We start from the raw sequence: 17,086 nt of genomic DNA, 5'->3' as shown, positions 1-17,086 counted from the left end.
GACAAATATAAAATCACTCAGTGCTCTTAAATGAGTAACCTTTGTAGCTTTAATAAGGATTAATCTATATTTAATGTATATATTGAAGACTATGCAGTGTTTTATAATCGTGTTAAACCAATAATCGTGTTAAATAATCGTGATTTCAACATTGACTAAAATAATCGTGATTATGACTTTTGCCATAATCGAGCAGCCCTAGTTTCTGCTGTGATATTGAAATTGATAGCCTATATAGATTTGACATTTCACTGGTACCTTTTATTGTTAAATATTGGTATCATAGCCTTTCCAGCAAAAATCATTTTATTGTAATATCATTATCCTAAAATATGATCATATTTCATTTCTTGAGCATATCTCTCATACCTAATTACATTACTTCAAGTTTCTCTTATCTTATTAGATGTTGTGAATACTGGTGCATTAATAAAATTACCTGGTTATGGGAACTGAAAAGAGAGTAATGAAATACATTTAAACAAGGCACCGCTTTTAATTTCAAGGCCAAAGAAAAAGGATGTTTGGAACATTTTGGAAGCAGCATTTTACAAAAGTGACAAAACAATAACTTCTTTTTTTTTTTTTTTTCTTTTTTTTTTTGTGGTTGGGCCAGTGAACATTTTGGTAGGGCAAGTAAAAATCAGAATAACTGGCCTCACCAGGGCAGTAGAAAACTATTTAGCATTGAGCCCTGCTCCCTAAATTGCGATGATTGACAGTGATTACCAAAAAAGTGTCTAAATAAATCTGTGTAGTTTAAATGCAAACTTATAATCCTGTTGCCACAACACAAAAAGAATATAAATCAGTGTTGACTGAATACATTTAGTAGTGTCAAACCTTTACAGTTAGATACTAAAAACACAATTTTTTTGTATTTATGGTAATGTGATTCTTTGTAAAACAATGTTTGTATTGTTAGCATTAATAATTAACTTATTAAATGTATTTAATTTATGTATTTTTATTTTCATATAGTTAAAAAGTTAAAGGGAAAGTGTTCCAGTAGCTTTTGCTATTGTATCGAAATTGTGTAATTGTTTTAGAAGCCATTTCCTCACAAAATCATCCAACAAATGTGGATCTGTGGTTATTTCAAAGGTGTTTACACCACATGACAATTAAGAAACAACATCTCACGCAACCTTGTCATCCACAGCTGGGGGAAGCCAACGACCTTCTGCGGGCTGAGTCTGACACGGTGGTGCGTTTGAGGAAGAGCCACACGGAGATGGCGAAGTCAGTGAGCCAGCTGGAGGGCGTGAATCGTGAGCTGCAGGAGAAGAGCCGTGCCGCAGAAAGTGTCAAACAACAGCTGGAAAAAGAGCTGCTGCAGCTGCAGACCACGCTAGACACAGAAAGACGAACCTGCAGCCGAGGCTCAGAGGAGATCAGAGAACTGCAAGGTAAGAGTGGACTAAACTTTCCCTGATTTGACTCCACCAACATAGATCACAGATGACACACATGCAAATTATATTACCACTATATATATATATATATATATATATATATAATACACACACATTCTTATAGTGTTCAGAGTACACTCAGTGCCTTTGGCAGCAATTACAGTCTTTTTGGGAATAATGCAAAACGCTTTGCCCTCCTGGATTTGGGGATTTTCTGCCGTTCTTCTCTGTAGAATCTCTCAAGCTCTGTCAGGTTGGTTGGGCACTGATGTTTGAGTTCAAATCTAGGATATGGCTGGGCCCCTAAACCACTCTTGCATTGTCTTGGCTGTGTGCTTAGGGTCATTGTCCTGGCCCAGTCTGAGGTCATGAATGCTCAGGTTTCAATTAATGATATCATTATATTTTGTTGCATTTAGCTTTCCACCTACCCTGACCAGTCCTCCTCTCTGTGCTGAAAAACACCCCCATAGCATGATCAATACCACCATACATATAGTGCAGGTGATGAGGCCAGAGAACCTTGTTTCTCACTGTCTGAGAGTCCCTTTTTTGCATATTTCAAGCAGGTTTTCATGTGTCATTTACTTAGGAGAGGCTTCTGTCTGGCCACTCTGCCGCAAAGCCCAGATCAGTGTAGTGTTGCAGTGATGTCCTTCTGCAAGTTTCTCCACACATGATCTCTGGAGTTCAGAGTGACCATCAGATTATTGGTTGCCTCTCTTATCAAGGCCCTTCTTCCCCAATTGCTCAGTTTGGCCAGGACGCCAGCTCTTGAAAGAGTCCTGTTTGTTACAAACTTCTTTCATTTAAGAATTATGAAGGCCACTTGGCACCCAATGTAGCAAATTATTTTTGTAGCCTTCCCTACAGTGGCTCGACACAATCCTGTCTCTGAGCTCTGCAGGCAGTTCCTTTGACCTCATGGCTTGACTTTTGCTCTGAAATGCATTTTCAGCTGTTAGTACAGTAGACAGGTCTGCGCCTTTCCAAATCAGTCAACTGAATTTTCCACAGATTTATTCCAATCAAAGTGTAGAAACATCTCAAATACCCCTTTTCCACCAGCATGAACCAGGTGCTAGTTCAGAGCTAGTGCTATTGCCAGAGTTCAGAGTTGGTTCAACTGGCAAACCTTTAAGAACCGGTTTGCCTTTCCACGGGCTAGAGAGACACCACAGAGGTCTTATGTCACTGTATATGTCTCAGCAATGCTAGTGCGGCAGCGCCAAACACAACACACCTGAGCTAAATTTCAAATGTCATATGTCAGTGTTTTTTTTTTTTTTTTTGGTCTGAATTCTTTCTGAATCCAACTGTACATACTTTATTAAGAAGATTTTTTTCTTTTTTTTTTGGTGTGCAAATAGTGTAGAATAAATTTAAATTTCAAAACATTACCTTTGCAGCTATTCTGTTTATCCAGCGAGATCTAAGTCTGTTCTTTGTCTCTTTGAAGCTCGTATCACGGGTCTACAGGAGGACAACAAGAACTTGAAGCAGAGTCTGTCTAAAGTGGAGCTGGAGAGGAAACAAGTCCAGGACAGATGTAATGTTCTTGAGAAGGTTTGTTATTTTTATATTATTATAAAATGAATAAAAACATAATATTTTAAAATGCAATTTTAATATATATATTTTACATAATAATTGCAGTCTGTTAGGGGCTATTAAGATATTTTTGCATTGTGACTATTTTACCCCAATTTACATTACCATATATTACAAGTTTAAGGGTAGATATGGTACAAAATTGTCCTTGTAAGGTTAGATGCCTTAGTGACAAGCTCTTGTACCCCTAAAGGTACTTTTTTCACATTTTTCTGACAGTGTATGAAAATAAATTTAATGTAAAAAAAAAAAAATATATATATATATATATATATATATATATATATAATAATTAATGGTCCTAAAATAGACTTTAATTTTGTGTTTTCTCATGACATGGTTTGTAAGTCAATCAGCACTATTTTGGTAACACAGTTTGGGCATGAAAATGCAATACTTTCTTACGTTTAAGCTGATTTGGCTATATATCACTTCTCATGGTAATTTTGTTTACAATACAAGAGTTTTCCAAAGAGCACCTGGCTACTTCAGACAAACCCCACTTTAAGAAATACTGACCTATGTTATGCTGTATATTATCACAAAAAATAAGTTTTGATGCATGCATCAATTGGTAAAAATGGATAAATGCCTTTCAGTCATGACAACTCTATGGAAAGTCTTAGCATGTTAATTACAGTGTTATGACAGTGTTTATGTATTTGGTCTTGGTGGACTAGATCTGCTACACATGCTGCTGCAGAGCAAATATGGAGACTTGCTACTGCCAATACATACACTGACATTCTGATGTGAGCATGTAAGAGATGCTGCTGCTACAACATAAATAGGCAGACTTTAAATCCCATAGCAGATCTAAACAGGTGAAGCTGGGGGAGGTGGAGGGCTTCATGAACTGAATAAATTGGCTTATAGCAAACACTGAACCAGACTATTTAAATGTTGAACAAGCAAGCTCATTGGCTGCAATACAGCAGAGGCCTATCAGCTTGTACCATGTAGTAAACAATGTGATTGCTAGCAGATTGTATGTAAAGGACCAGCCTGCGCCTTACAGAGACTGAACTAGTCATTTTCAGCAATGCACTTAGAATGGAAACCTAGGCAGCATCTTGAGGATTTAAAATTTCTCACTGTTTGCTGTCTCACCATTAAAAAGTCCATCTGTTTCAAAGGTGTGACCATTTTACATACAGTAGAATGAGACTCGTTTACGGTTACTCTTAGAATGGAAATCCAAGGCATTGCACTGAGATAATATACACTGTTTTGAAAATATAGTCTCACACCATAGTCTCACTCAAGGATAACAGAAAGTGTTTACTTAAAGAAAAATCCACCCACATAAATTTTTTTAGACCCACTGGTACATTTGCCTACTAGGCTTCCTATGTGTTAATTTTGTTTTTTTGTAGGCTATGTAAAGTAACTGTGTTTTGTGTAACCGGTGTTCCTATATTTTCGGCGTCTTCAGGAGAAGAACAGTCTGGAAATTGACCTAAACTACAAGCTGAAGACTCTGCAGCAGCGGCTAGACCAGGAATTGACCGAGCACCGCATCACAAAGGCTCAACTCACAGACAAATACGAGTCTATCGAGGAGTCCAAGTCTGCTGCTATGCATGGTATGTATGTGTGCAAGACGTGTCCAGACACTGAACGGCGTCTTGTTTAGCTGCATGCCCAGACACCACCTTATATTATTCCATAATAATAATAATTCCACCTTAAAAAGTAGCTGTAAATTTTTTCTCTTAATAGCATAATAAAATCCTAAAAGACATTATGATAGTATCAAATTAAGTTTAGAGAAAATACTTCCTGTGGTGTAATTAGACTATATGAATTTTTTGCCCCTTTGTTGCGACTTATACTCAAAATACGTTTTAAGTCGCTTCCTGGTGCTGGCTAATTGATTCTTCAATGCACACAGACTCAAGAAATCTTTCCTCTTGGATTTATTATATTACAAAGGTGTTCAAAGGGCATAATATGGTTAAAGAAGGTCATTTACTGCAACCCAAACACACATTGTCATTGCAGATGGCCATCTTTTAACCAAAGTCAAACAACAACAAAAAAGAGCATGTCCAAATGAGTCACACCTCTCCATTGAAAGAAACGGATTACATTAACATTGCATCCAATCAAAATTAAGAACAATAATTTGTGCCAGCATTACAAAATCAACATAAATGGCTCCAACACGCTACATTAGCCAAACAGAAGTTGTTGTTGACTGATTTAGAAATGCTAAATATTCACCAATATATTGATGGACTGATCTTGTCCACGGTGTTCACTCTTTCTCTACAAATAACAAAAACATCTCTGTCCAGCGGTGGAGCAGAAGGTGTCGGAAGAGACCACACTGCGGATGCGAGCAGAGAGCAGGGTGGTAGAGGTGGAGAAGCAGTGCTCCATGCTGGAGTTTGACCTCAAACAGTCTGTACAGAAGATGGAGCAGCTGATGAAGCAGAAGGAGAGGCTGGAGGATGAGGTGAATGTGAACCCACTAAAAAAGCTTGGATTGACAAGACTATAAACTGTTAAAGGTGTTATGAATTCCGCATCTGTCATCTTTTCTCCACCCTACCAGGTGAAGGATCTGCGGGTGCAGTTGGAGCAGGAGTCTGGGAAGCGTGTGCTGGCCCAAAACGAGCTGAAAAGCTGGACGATGGAGGCCGAACGCCTGAAAGGATCAGAGAAGCAACTCAAACAGGAGATCAACGCGGCCCTCGAGAACAAACGCTCCGTTGAGTTCCAGTTGGCGCAGCTCACCAAGTATGCTCCTTTGCTCTCTCCTGCCCTCAAAGGGTCATGAATATATACGTACATGTCTCCCTTTTTTAATAAAAGACACACAACTCATGTTCTTTGGAGTCTGAACTGTTAGCCATTAATAGTAAATTTAGCTAGTTTCTAAACAGGTTCCACATTATATAAATAAAAGCCTAAATTATTCTGTTCATTATATAAAGCGATCATATCTCTTCACAAGACTTGGATTAAACCACTCGATTCATATGGATTCTTTTTATTGTGCCTTCATGACCTTTTTGGGTCTTCTGAGTTTTGATTACCTAGACTTGAAATCTCAGTTTCATTAAAAATAACTTAATTTATGTTTCGAAGATTAACCAAAGTCTTATGGGTTTGAATGGCATGAAAGTGCGTATATGATGACAGAATTTTCATTTTGGGGGGAACCAACCTTTTAACTTATTTATTTTTGAATTCTTTTAGTACAAGCATTTCTGTTGGTTCTGTTGGACCCTAATTGTAACACTGTTCTGTCCATATAATGTCATTCCTTTGGCTCTGAGCCTTACTCCCAACAGCTACTGTATTACATTACTGAATAATGGGATGGCTTTTCTGTCATAGAAAAGGCTATTGTTGCAGATTATGTTTAAACTTGGCCAAAACTACGGGCTAGTATTGGCCAGTATTTACATGGGTGGATTAAGGATAGCCCTCCGTCTGACCACATCCACTGCCAGTTAATCTTAAACCTTCCCCTCTGTCGGACTCCGTCAGACTCTGTCGAACACTCAGGCATTTCGACAGATTGCACAGCTTTGTCATTTTCCATACTTTAAAGTCTGCGTGAAATCATTAACCGATTTATATCATACAGATTCCTGACCTTATTGTGAGGTATGCATCATTTGACATTATTCCAACTGTTTGTAATCTTTCATCAAAATATAATTGACATCTTTCAAATGACATTTGCTTGAAACAACTTGCTATGCTGTTACAATGGACCTAGGGTGTGGTTTTACACAAATTTTTTAACTTTCTGGAAATGTTCATTTATACATCATGCTTGAGGTGTGGAGTTTGAATAAATATTGTTTGTGAAGCTGAAGTGATTGATTGAAGTGTATCTCCTCAGGCAGTACAGAGGAAATGAGGGTCAGATGAGGGAACTTCAGGACCAGCTGGAGGCTGAGCAGTATTTCTCAGTGAGTATGACAGACTGCTGAACATAATTTCATTTTTCCTGTTTCTTAACAAGGTGAAAACGCATCAAGTGCTTTGCATAATAAGGCCTTTTAGGTGCTTGCCTTTTACTTTTGTATATGATATAATCATCATCCATAACATGCTCGCTACAGTATTTACCTACGTTCCAGGTATCTTCTAAAGTCCTATAAAACTTATTAGGATCAAGGCATGGTTCATAGTAGCCAGATTTCCATCTAAGTTGCAGATCTAATGTATGTGAAAACTGGAATCTTGAAAAACTGTTTGCAAAAAAGCTGCATTTCCATTACTATGTTTAAGAGAAAGAAATGCTGCAGTATATCAACGGAAATGAAATTGTAGATACAGGAGAACCTACGGTGGCTTCTTTTTTTAGTGTAATAAATTAATGGCAGCTTAGAGCAAGCAGACAAACCACACAATTCACAAGCAGTCAGAGGCAGATGCCTTCTGTTTGAGAATGATAGCGTGCCTGGCAGTTCTGGGAGGTAATTGTAGCAAATCTTTTGATGACAGTCTTTGGCTTCAGCATTTCATAATGACCAGATTGATATTTGACGTGCTATCCGCAGATATTTTCTTCTCTGAGCAAATTATTCAGTCATGAGACTTGTTTATGCAAGGTTACATGACATTTTTTGATGTGCCTTAAAGAATTTAGTTTTCTTAAAGAAAAAAATTGTCAGTAACCAGACTAAATGACTATGATAATGTCACTTCCAATCTCATCTCCTTAATTAAAAAAACCTAACTCCTAACACAAAAAGGTCCACCTGCTGTAATTAAGTGGTACAGAGTTAATTATTCCACTTTTACTGCAATTCCCACATGAGCATGTCTAATATACTACTTTTCTCTCAATACTTTTTTCAGGTTTTTGGCCTTAAACCACTCTTTTGTTCAGAACTGTTTTGTTACACCTTTGATTAAACAGCCCTAGACAAAACTTAGGAAGGAATTGATGGAATTTTGTCAAAGTGATAATATTTGAACTGTAATATTTGTGCAGTTGTATGTAAATGAACCAACATTTTTAAACATCAATCAACAAATAATTATTGACAATGCCATGGTATAATGCTCAGCTGACTGAGTTATGACCGTGTTAGGGAGTTATGTTCTTGTGTGTAGTCATATCATGAGAGGAAATCTGCATTGTTTATATATTCTCAAGCCATTCTTTCTTGTTTTCAGACACTCTATAAAACTCAGGTGAAGGAGCTAAAGGAGGAGATAGAGGAGAAGAATCGACAAACTCAAGAGGCTCTTAAAAAAGTCCAGGACCTGTACTCAGAGAAGTAAAAATCCTCTTCATGAATTAGTAGCTTTTGCAGAAGTGCTGCCTTTGAAGAGTATATTGTGACTTTGAAATACTGTTCAGAATTGCTAGTGAACTTTCTTGTAAACTGCTTTACCATAAATCTTTTTTGTAGGGAGTCACTCTCTGCTCAGTTGGACCTCACCATGACGAAAGCAGAGTCGGAGCAATTGGCCCGTGCGCTACAGGAAGAGCAGTATTTTGAACTCTCTCAGGAGAACAAGAAGGCAGTGTCACGTTACAAACAGGAGATCTCAGAGAAAGACTCGACCATCACACAGGTCTGTGCAACACACGCACTGTTATTAGTGAAGGACAGGCATCTGTCTGTAAATCTGATTTCATTTATATAGTCCATTTGTCTTCCATCACATTTTCAGTATCTATCGCTTGGTTTCACAGACAAGGCTTAAGCCTAGTCCCAGACCAAAATGCATGTTTGAGCTGTTTTAACTGAAAACTGTTTTCAACTTGCACTGACATATCTTAAAATATGTCAGTGCCATTATTATGTCTCAAGATGCTCACCAGTAATGTTTTTTTCTAAGGCATGTTTATAAAAGCAACTTGAATATCCTAATTGAACTAAGGCCTAATTCTGGCTTAATCTAAGACCTGTTTGTGAAACCAGGCCTGCAGTTTTAGTCTGTCATTATTGTCACCTTTGTGGTTATATCAGTGGCTTTTAATTAGAGTATAATACGTTTTCATTTAGCTTGAGGAATCCAATAAAACCCTCACCAAAGATGTGGAGATCCTCAGTAAGGAGAAGACAGAATTGAATGAGAGGCTCCAAGCTCAAGAAGGAGGTAATCTTAATTCCAAGTGGTTAACTACAGTTTATCTTTATGCATTTTCATAACTTTTCTAATGTCTTCCTGTAGAGTTTGCAGCAGAGAAGGAGGAGGTAGCAAACTCAGTAAAGGCGAATTACGAGAAGGCCCTTAATATAGAAAGAACTCTGAAGACCCAGGTATAACCACCATACAGCAACTCTGTATAAATAATGTATGTTTATATTACTAAAAGTGAAAAGGCCAATGTCATCATTGCCATAGATTTGAATGTGTGAAAGTGAACAAAATAAGAGAAACAGGAGTATTTTGAGAATAAAATATAAACAGAGAAATTAAGGCATCTTAAAATGTATCTGATGCAAAGGTTTATTGAAAAACTGCAACTTTATGCCTTCTAAGATACCATGTTTTGGTATTTTGGACTGTGACAAGCTCAGTGAAAGAAAATCATCTAAGATGGTGGAAAAGTCATTATTAGAAATTACAATCTTTTTAAATTTTATCTAATTAATAAATGCAATTTTACCTATCATATATATATTAGAGTTGTCAAAAGTACCAAAATCAGTACCATGTCGGTACTGAAATTTTAAAAATGTGACGCTTTGAGTGCTGTTGAGCGGATTCATAAACACCTCTGATTGGCCATTGTGTTCACACGCTCATCACACATGTCTGTGATTGGCTTCAATGATTAACGCTTTATGTCATGTGCAAAAGTTAGGACACCCTATTGAATTTCATGGTTTTCTGTATCAGGACACAATAAAAAATCATCTGGTCCTTGGCAGGTGTTAAAATTTGGAAAATAAAACCTCAAATGAACAATAAAACATTACATATTTAACAAAAATAAAGCCAAGATGGAAAAGCCATGGGTGACAAACTAAGGACACCCTATGATAGTCACTGTATGACTATCCGTCTCTCACATCATTCTGGAGGAATTTTGGCACACTTTTCTTAACACCGTTGCTCCAGTTTATCGAGATTTGTGGGCATTTGTCTATGCACAGCTCTCGCCACAGCTTTTCAGTCAGGATGAGGTCTGGACTTGACTGGGCCATTGCAACACCTTTATTCTTTTCTTTTTTCAGCCATTCTTGTGTAGATTTGCTGGTAATCTTCAGATCATTATCCAGTTGCATGACCCAAATATATATATTCAACTTTTTGGCCAAGCTTTAGCTGTTGGACGGATGGCCTCACATTGACTGTAGAATACTTTGGTATACAGGAGTTCATGGTCAACTCAATGACTGTGAGATGCCAAGGGCCTGTGGCTACAAAATAAGCCCAGAATCATCAACCCTCCACCAGCATGCTTTACTTTTGGTATGAGGTGTTTGTTCTGATATGCTGTTTTTAGTTTTCACCAAACTTGGTGCTATGCATTATGGCCAAACATCTCGACTTTGCTCTTGTCTGTCCAAAGAACTTTGTTCCAGAAGTCTTGTGGTTTGTTCAGATGCAACTTTGCAAACCTAAGCCATGCTGCCATGTTCTTTTAGAGAGAAGAAACTTTCTCCTGGCAACCCTTCCAAACATGCCATACTTGTCTGGTCTTTTTCTAATTGTACATGTTAACTGAGGCCTGTAGAGTCTGAGGTGTAGTTCTTGGGTTGTCTACAGTTACTCTGAGCATTACACAATCTGATCTTGAGGTGAATTTGCTGGGACGTCCACTCCTGGGAAGATTGGCAACTATTTTGAATGTCTTCCACTTGTGAATTATCTGTAGAAAAATAGACTTCAAATTGTTTGGAAATGGCTGTATAGCCCTGCCCAGACTGATTGAAGCAACAATTGCTTCTCTAAGATCATTGCTGATGTCTTTCCTTCTTGGCATTGTGTTAACACACAACTGAAGCCTACAGACCAGCAAACTGCCAAAACTTCTACTTTTTTATAGAGGTCTTCACACTTGCTGATGATCAATTAATCAAAGACATTTGATTAGCAGTGCCTGACTGCTACTTAATCTCTTAAATTCTATGTTAACAGTAAGGGTGTCCTTAGTTTGTCACACATGGCTTTTCCATTTTGGCCTAGTTTTTGTTAAGTAAATAATGACACGGTGTAATATGTGATGTGTTGTTGTTCATCTGAGGTTTTATTTTCCAAATTTTAAGACCTGCCAAGGACCAGATGATTTTTTTATAAGGTCCTGATACGGAAAACTTGTGAGTAGCACTATTTGCGTGGTGCCCATGAGCTTTCCATATCATTCAAGTATGAGGATCTTTTTTAGTTAATGACCAAAGAACAAAAGATACATGTCATATCAACAAGTCTGGAAGACAGCTGCTTTGTTGTCAGCTGCCTTCCAGACTTGTTGATATGACATGTATCTTTTGTTCTTTGGTCATTTTACTTTTTGGTCATTCTACCATCTTGACGCTTCAACATGTCACTGCAGGCGGTGAATAAGCTGGCTGAGATTATGAACCGTAAGGACATGAAGTTGGACCAGAAGAAGAGAGGCAGCACCACTGACCTGCGCAAGAAAGAGAAGGAGAATCGCAAACTGCAGCTTGAGCTGAACCAGGAGAAGGAGAAGTTCAACCACATGGCCATCAAGTACCAGAAGGAGCTCAACGAGATGCAAGCGGCAAGTTAATGTTTATTAGTTTTCACAATGACAATATCAGTGGAATCTGATGATTCTCAAAATCAATTTCAACAAGTAGTATTTCTAGTCCTGCTGTGGTGAAGGATTGCCTCATGAAAATGTATTTTGTAAATGTAAGTTTTATAACTGGACACTCCAGGAAGCCACATCAGCATGACATCAATATTCATGAGCCAAACGTTGCAGTAGTATGGTTTGTTATTTTGGCCTAGTTAATGGTGATGTTTGTATTTGCAGCAATTGGCAGAGGAGTCCACGTATCGCAATGAGCTGCAGATGCAACTAGATAGTAAGGAAAGTGACATTGAGCAACTTAGAGAGAAACTGAACGACTTGCAGCTCCGCGTGGACAACTCCAGCGTCACCAGCCTGCAGACGGACGAGATGGACAGTAACATTGCTGGTAAGGGAACATTCAAAAAGTATGAATATTTCTGTTATATAAATGTTAAGGAACAGAGAGTTTTGATGAATTAGTTTGCTAGTCAGTTTAGTTTGAATCGTTATTGGTTAGCATTTGTAGTTATTGGAAGGCCCACATTAGCCAGCTAATTCTGAAGCTTTGATTACATGTGACTCGTGCTGGCAAAATGAGTCGCAATGAGCAAATTTTCAAAAATAAGTTATTGTTATTTTCACATTCTCTACAAAAAAAAACTTTCAAAATGATGTATGATTTATTGAAAATAGACAAAAAAATGAATGAGCTACATCTGTTTGAAGTCGATAGAAGTGATTTTTGAGAAAAATTGAGTTTTCTGAAGGTTCCAAATCAAAATCACCTAGCAACCATCCCCTAAAATCCCTGATAACAACACCAAATTTGGCACACAAAGTCAAAACCAAATATCTATAGGAAATATATATATTCAACTTTTTTTTCCATGATACCACAATTGTTTGATTAATATTAACGAAACAGACAGCCTATTTATTAAGGTCTACTGTACCGCACGGATCTAATATAATGTTACATATCAGATAAACTAATATACACCAAGACAGATATTTTGAAATACTGTAATTTGTATATCGGGATCGTGCGCTGTCTGAGAGGCATCTTTGTGCGCACGATTCGGATGTGTCAGTCAGTGCGAGCAAGTTTTGTTTACATCAGCATGAGTTTGAAAATCACATTTCATTGGTTCAGACTTCGCTATGAATATTCACAAAGTTGGAATGCTGATTCAAATTTTGGAATCCAAACTTGTGCAGAGGGGAAGTGGCAGTTGTCGAGAAGTGAACAGAGAAAAATGGTATTTTCATGGACAAGGGAAAGGTACTCACATCAGAAAACATACAAATAAAGATACTTTTAGATGTTTAATTGCTATTTGGAGCATTGGGATCACTAGATGAGGGCTTAATGAACTCATTTTTTGTAAAAACCTCAAATTCGACCAAAATTTTGTCAACATGAGTCACATATGTCTTGCTATCATCCCTATCTGTATTTGAAAGAAAGTACATGTGTGCTGGGAATGGATTTAAAATTGTTTTATTAAAACAAAAAAACATGCAGAGCAGAAGAAATGCAAAAAATAAGAAGCTTTAATTTTGTTTAAACAATTTACCCATATTTCACATTGCTCATCGTTTGTATTTTAGCTGATTTATCTAATCAGCATGCAACACCGTCAAAATGCAAAACAAGAATTGGTAACTAACAGTAAGCAAACTTGCCTTTGTTATCATAATACATCAAGTTTGGTGTGACTAAGGGTATGTTCACAACTGTAATTCCATTCTCTCAGTTCTTTTGGCCCAGATACATTTAGTCCTAATTCACTTGGAGTTGGAATATTTAAGACTGAATCTAAAGATACAAAACAAAACTGCTTTTGTGATGTATATTTTTAAACTGAACATCCAAAACAATGATGTGTGCTGGGCTAAATGCTCTCGTTGTATGTGCATACATATGACGGTATTTTTACCAGTGGAGAACTTGTGAAGAGCTTATAAAAACTGTAAAGGAGTCAAAACAGTGGCAGAAAATCGTCCATTCACGCGTTTTCTCTGATCGAATAGCTATCCGATCGTAAAAGATCAGGTGTAAATGCCCTCTCAAACGCTTTCGAGATGGATTTAAATCCGATCACTCAAACCACTTAGGAGGTGGTCTGATACACATTCCAGACGAATCTGGTGTAAAGTGTTAATGCATCTGGTTATTGAAACCACATATGTAAATTTTACCCCTTTCCAAAATGTTAAAAAATAGACACTTGAGAGCGTGTTATAGGCTATATGACATGTTATAGACATATTTGTCTGCGCTACTACAACACACATCACCACAGATGGGCAGCTGAGGATCTCTTCAGCAAGCTGATGCGCAAACTGCCGCAAAATAATACTGAAAGTAAGTCGCAGACTAAATGATCTTACCAGTGCTGTTTTGTACAAGTGTGAACACACCCTTAATCCCAAACATATTTTCTCATCTAGAACTACATCAAACTCTCTCTAAAAGAAGTTTGACACCTATAGGCAAAAGGCATTCATATTGTTCCATTGCTATACAGAATTTGCATGCAATAATGCGAAATTAATATGAAAGCCACTGGTATAATGTTATATGTTGTAACTCTTATGAAATTATGAAAGTAAAATAGACTGTAGATGATTTTAAATTTTAATTGATTTCCACTGGAAATCAATTTTCCATTTCAGAAAAAAAGTGGGGGAAAAAATTCAGACTTTGTGAGAAGGAATACTTTGCCAAAATTTTGTTAGTCACATTCATAATCATTACTTCTGCCAGTGCACTGTGGAAAGCTTTATGCGTGCACTTGAACGCTGATTAGGCCAAGTAGACATTAAAGGCTCTTTATTATGATTTATATGGTTTATTAATAAACGTGTGATTAGTCGACTAATAGCTTAAAATGAAGGACTAGTAATCGACCAGAAAAATCTTTAGTCGAGGGCTCTCCTAAATATTTGTGCTTATGAATGCCATTTTGTTAGGGTATATTTATCAGGACTGTATTTATAATGTTAATTAGATTTAGCACACAAATTGTTCTTATGACTTACAATGATAATGCTGTGATTGATAGGATGTTTCATGTTGCCAGGTGGTGAACATAGTCATCGACTGCCATTGTGTTTAAAGTCCTCTCTCATCTTTTGTTCTCCCTCATATATAGTCAGTTCTTCTTGCTCTCCTTATCTGTGTATCTTCTATTCTTTTTCTTCTGTGAGTAAACTTTAAGATTGGGATCCCATTATGCCTGGATTGTGCTCTTGGGTGGCATTTTGTTTCTTCTCATTACTTTTTTATTTTAATGAATGCATCTGAATGTCAAATGTGTTTTGGTGAAACCTCAGAAATAAGCTACTCAGAGTGATTATAATGATAGAGTTTAGACTTATTTTTATTAGACTAATTTTTAATAAATTGCTGAAATTAGTGAAAAATATTTACTTATACAAATCTTTTTAGACTAACCCCTACTCTGAGCACCTTTCAGAGGTGTTTTAAGTCAAGTCACACTCTTTTAATATTTGTGTGTGTAGCTTTACTCTTTGTATTTCTATTGCCCTGGGTTAAAATTTTGATATGTGCATGTGATAAAGAACTTGGCATTGCCTTCAAATTGCAGTTTATGCACAGAGGATCATATAGTAAAAGTAAAAGGGTCATTCCATATCAACTCAAACACAGGTCCCCAGCTAAAAAGTTTGATTTTTATCCTTTTTTTTTTTTTTTTTTCTGGTGAAAGAAAAATAAATGAAGAAAACCAAAATATTAAATGTCATGAATGTATATTTACTGAGTAATTCACTGTTTTGTAGTGGGGGGTCAAAATGACAATTTTCATCTGAGATTTGGAGCTAAATTACAGGGGGTAAAAATGACTTTAGAAAGATGACAGCATCATTATTTTACTTTTTTACACAGAGTTTGGTAGGTCTATTATTAAAATCTGTTTAATGTTTACTTATATGTCAACAGTGACAGTTCAAAAATGAGAAAAAGCACTTCTTGTGTTTTTTGCCCCAAGTTTGCATGCCTGTAACTCAAGAAGTATTAAAGACATCTTAATATAACAAAGTTAACAAACTTTTATTTTGGTATCTTCATTTTAAAGGCCCTATATGGTTCAATCTCAGTGATATGGAGATCTTACAAAACCTCCTCTACAAAACAGTAAATTGCTTAGTAAATACACATTTATGACATTTAATATTTTGGCTTTCATCACTATTTATGTTTGTCTTTTTTCAGAAAAAAATATTAACAAAATCAAAAATTTGAGCTGGGGAAGTTTCTGAAATTTGGTTGATTTCTACAAGGAATGACCCAAAAGTTTATTAATTTAGCATGGCTTGTCCCTGGCTCTGTAAAGGTTTAAAACCCTTAAAATGGTCATGACATGTTTTTTTCTTTATTATTTTAATGTTCCTTCGGGGGTCACTTATAATGTTAATAAAGTTTTTTGCACAAATATATATGCAGATATATTTAAAACAATTATTTTCAACCCTCATTCTGACCCCCGTCTGAAATTATCGGTTTTTAAGGGGTGACTCTTTAAAGGCTTGTAGTAAACGGCCACTGTTATAATTGGCTAATTTCATTACCTAGGAAAGTCTGAAATCCCACTCACTTGAATAAGTGTTTTGAAAACATTATCCATATAAAAACACCATTTATAGACAAAGCATTATGAAATCATTGACTTGCGGTTTATAATGCAGCTGCTGTCAGATCCAGTAGAGTTGACTGCTTCGTCTGTCAACAAAAGTTTCTTTGCAAACTCCATATTACACTGTGCCTTGTTGACAAAACAAAAATGCTCCAAACAAACATATTATCCTTCAGTGCGATCTGGGATGCCATTAAAATGAACCATCCACTTGTTTTCGGAGCTGGGATCCTTCTGAGGTCTGTACAGAGATGCAAATGAGTTGTTTAAACTCAAACTTTCTTTCACTCTTCCATTTGTCCTGTTGTTGACAGACTTAAGTGTGTAGAGTATGTCAGAAACTGAATGCGCATTTGCATACTGTATCCTGTGTAGACTGCGCCAGTTATTACAATACCGCCTTTCCACTGCACACACAGCATTCAGACATGACTGTTGGAATTCGCCACTGAGTGGTAGTCTCAATTAACTTTCATTATGATTGTGCACGGCAACATGGGAAAGAAGCTCTCGTTGTCTCCGCTGTCTCGGAAATCTTCCCGTTAAGGCGCCAGTATTTTGAAGCTTTAGTATCACGATACTACTGTAGTACCAGTATACCATGCAAACCTACTCCATAGCAAATGAATGACTTCCTGTCATTTGTCGCATGCAGTGGAAATGCAGCTTAATGGGTTCTATTTGCTTTTGATGCAACGCTT

General features: G+C 36.9%; 1 protein-coding gene across 3 annotated transcripts in view; it reads left to right on the top strand.

Annotated features, from left to right (window-relative positions):
• rock1 (Rho-associated, coiled-coil containing protein kinase 1) overlaps nucleotides 1–17,086 on the top strand; it is a 92,242-nt gene that overhangs the window by 62,355 nt on the left and 12,801 nt on the right. For 2 of the 3 annotated variants that reach the window (XM_051912728.1, XM_051912719.1), the window contains exons 16-27: nucleotides 1,163–1,409; nucleotides 2,875–2,981; nucleotides 4,462–4,612; nucleotides 5,327–5,487; nucleotides 5,587–5,771; nucleotides 6,889–6,958; nucleotides 8,175–8,278; nucleotides 8,414–8,579; nucleotides 9,014–9,107; nucleotides 9,183–9,271; nucleotides 11,515–11,706; nucleotides 11,965–12,130. In XM_051912728.1, the coding sequence (XP_051768688.1) occupies nucleotides 1,163–1,409; nucleotides 2,875–2,981; nucleotides 4,462–4,612; nucleotides 5,327–5,487; nucleotides 5,587–5,771; nucleotides 6,889–6,958; nucleotides 8,175–8,278; nucleotides 8,414–8,579; nucleotides 9,014–9,107; nucleotides 9,183–9,271; nucleotides 11,515–11,706; nucleotides 11,965–12,130 (1,732 nt within the window). Of the gene's footprint in view, nucleotides 1–1,162; nucleotides 1,410–2,874; nucleotides 2,982–4,461; nucleotides 4,613–5,326; nucleotides 5,488–5,586; nucleotides 5,772–6,888; nucleotides 6,959–8,174; nucleotides 8,279–8,413; nucleotides 8,580–9,013; nucleotides 9,108–9,182; nucleotides 9,272–11,514; nucleotides 11,707–11,964; nucleotides 12,131–14,882; nucleotides 14,933–17,086 lie in introns of all 3 variants that reach the window. The other variant, XR_007932636.1, reaches the window with a different exon arrangement.

This window comes from Ctenopharyngodon idella, chromosome 2 (genome assembly GCF_019924925.1).
Source record: "Ctenopharyngodon idella isolate HZGC_01 chromosome 2, HZGC01, whole genome shotgun sequence".
Lineage (NCBI taxonomy): Eukaryota > Metazoa > Chordata > Actinopteri > Cypriniformes > Xenocyprididae > Ctenopharyngodon > Ctenopharyngodon idella.
The sequence above is the reverse complement of the archived record's forward strand: the minus strand, read 5'-3'. Positions and strand labels throughout refer to the sequence as shown.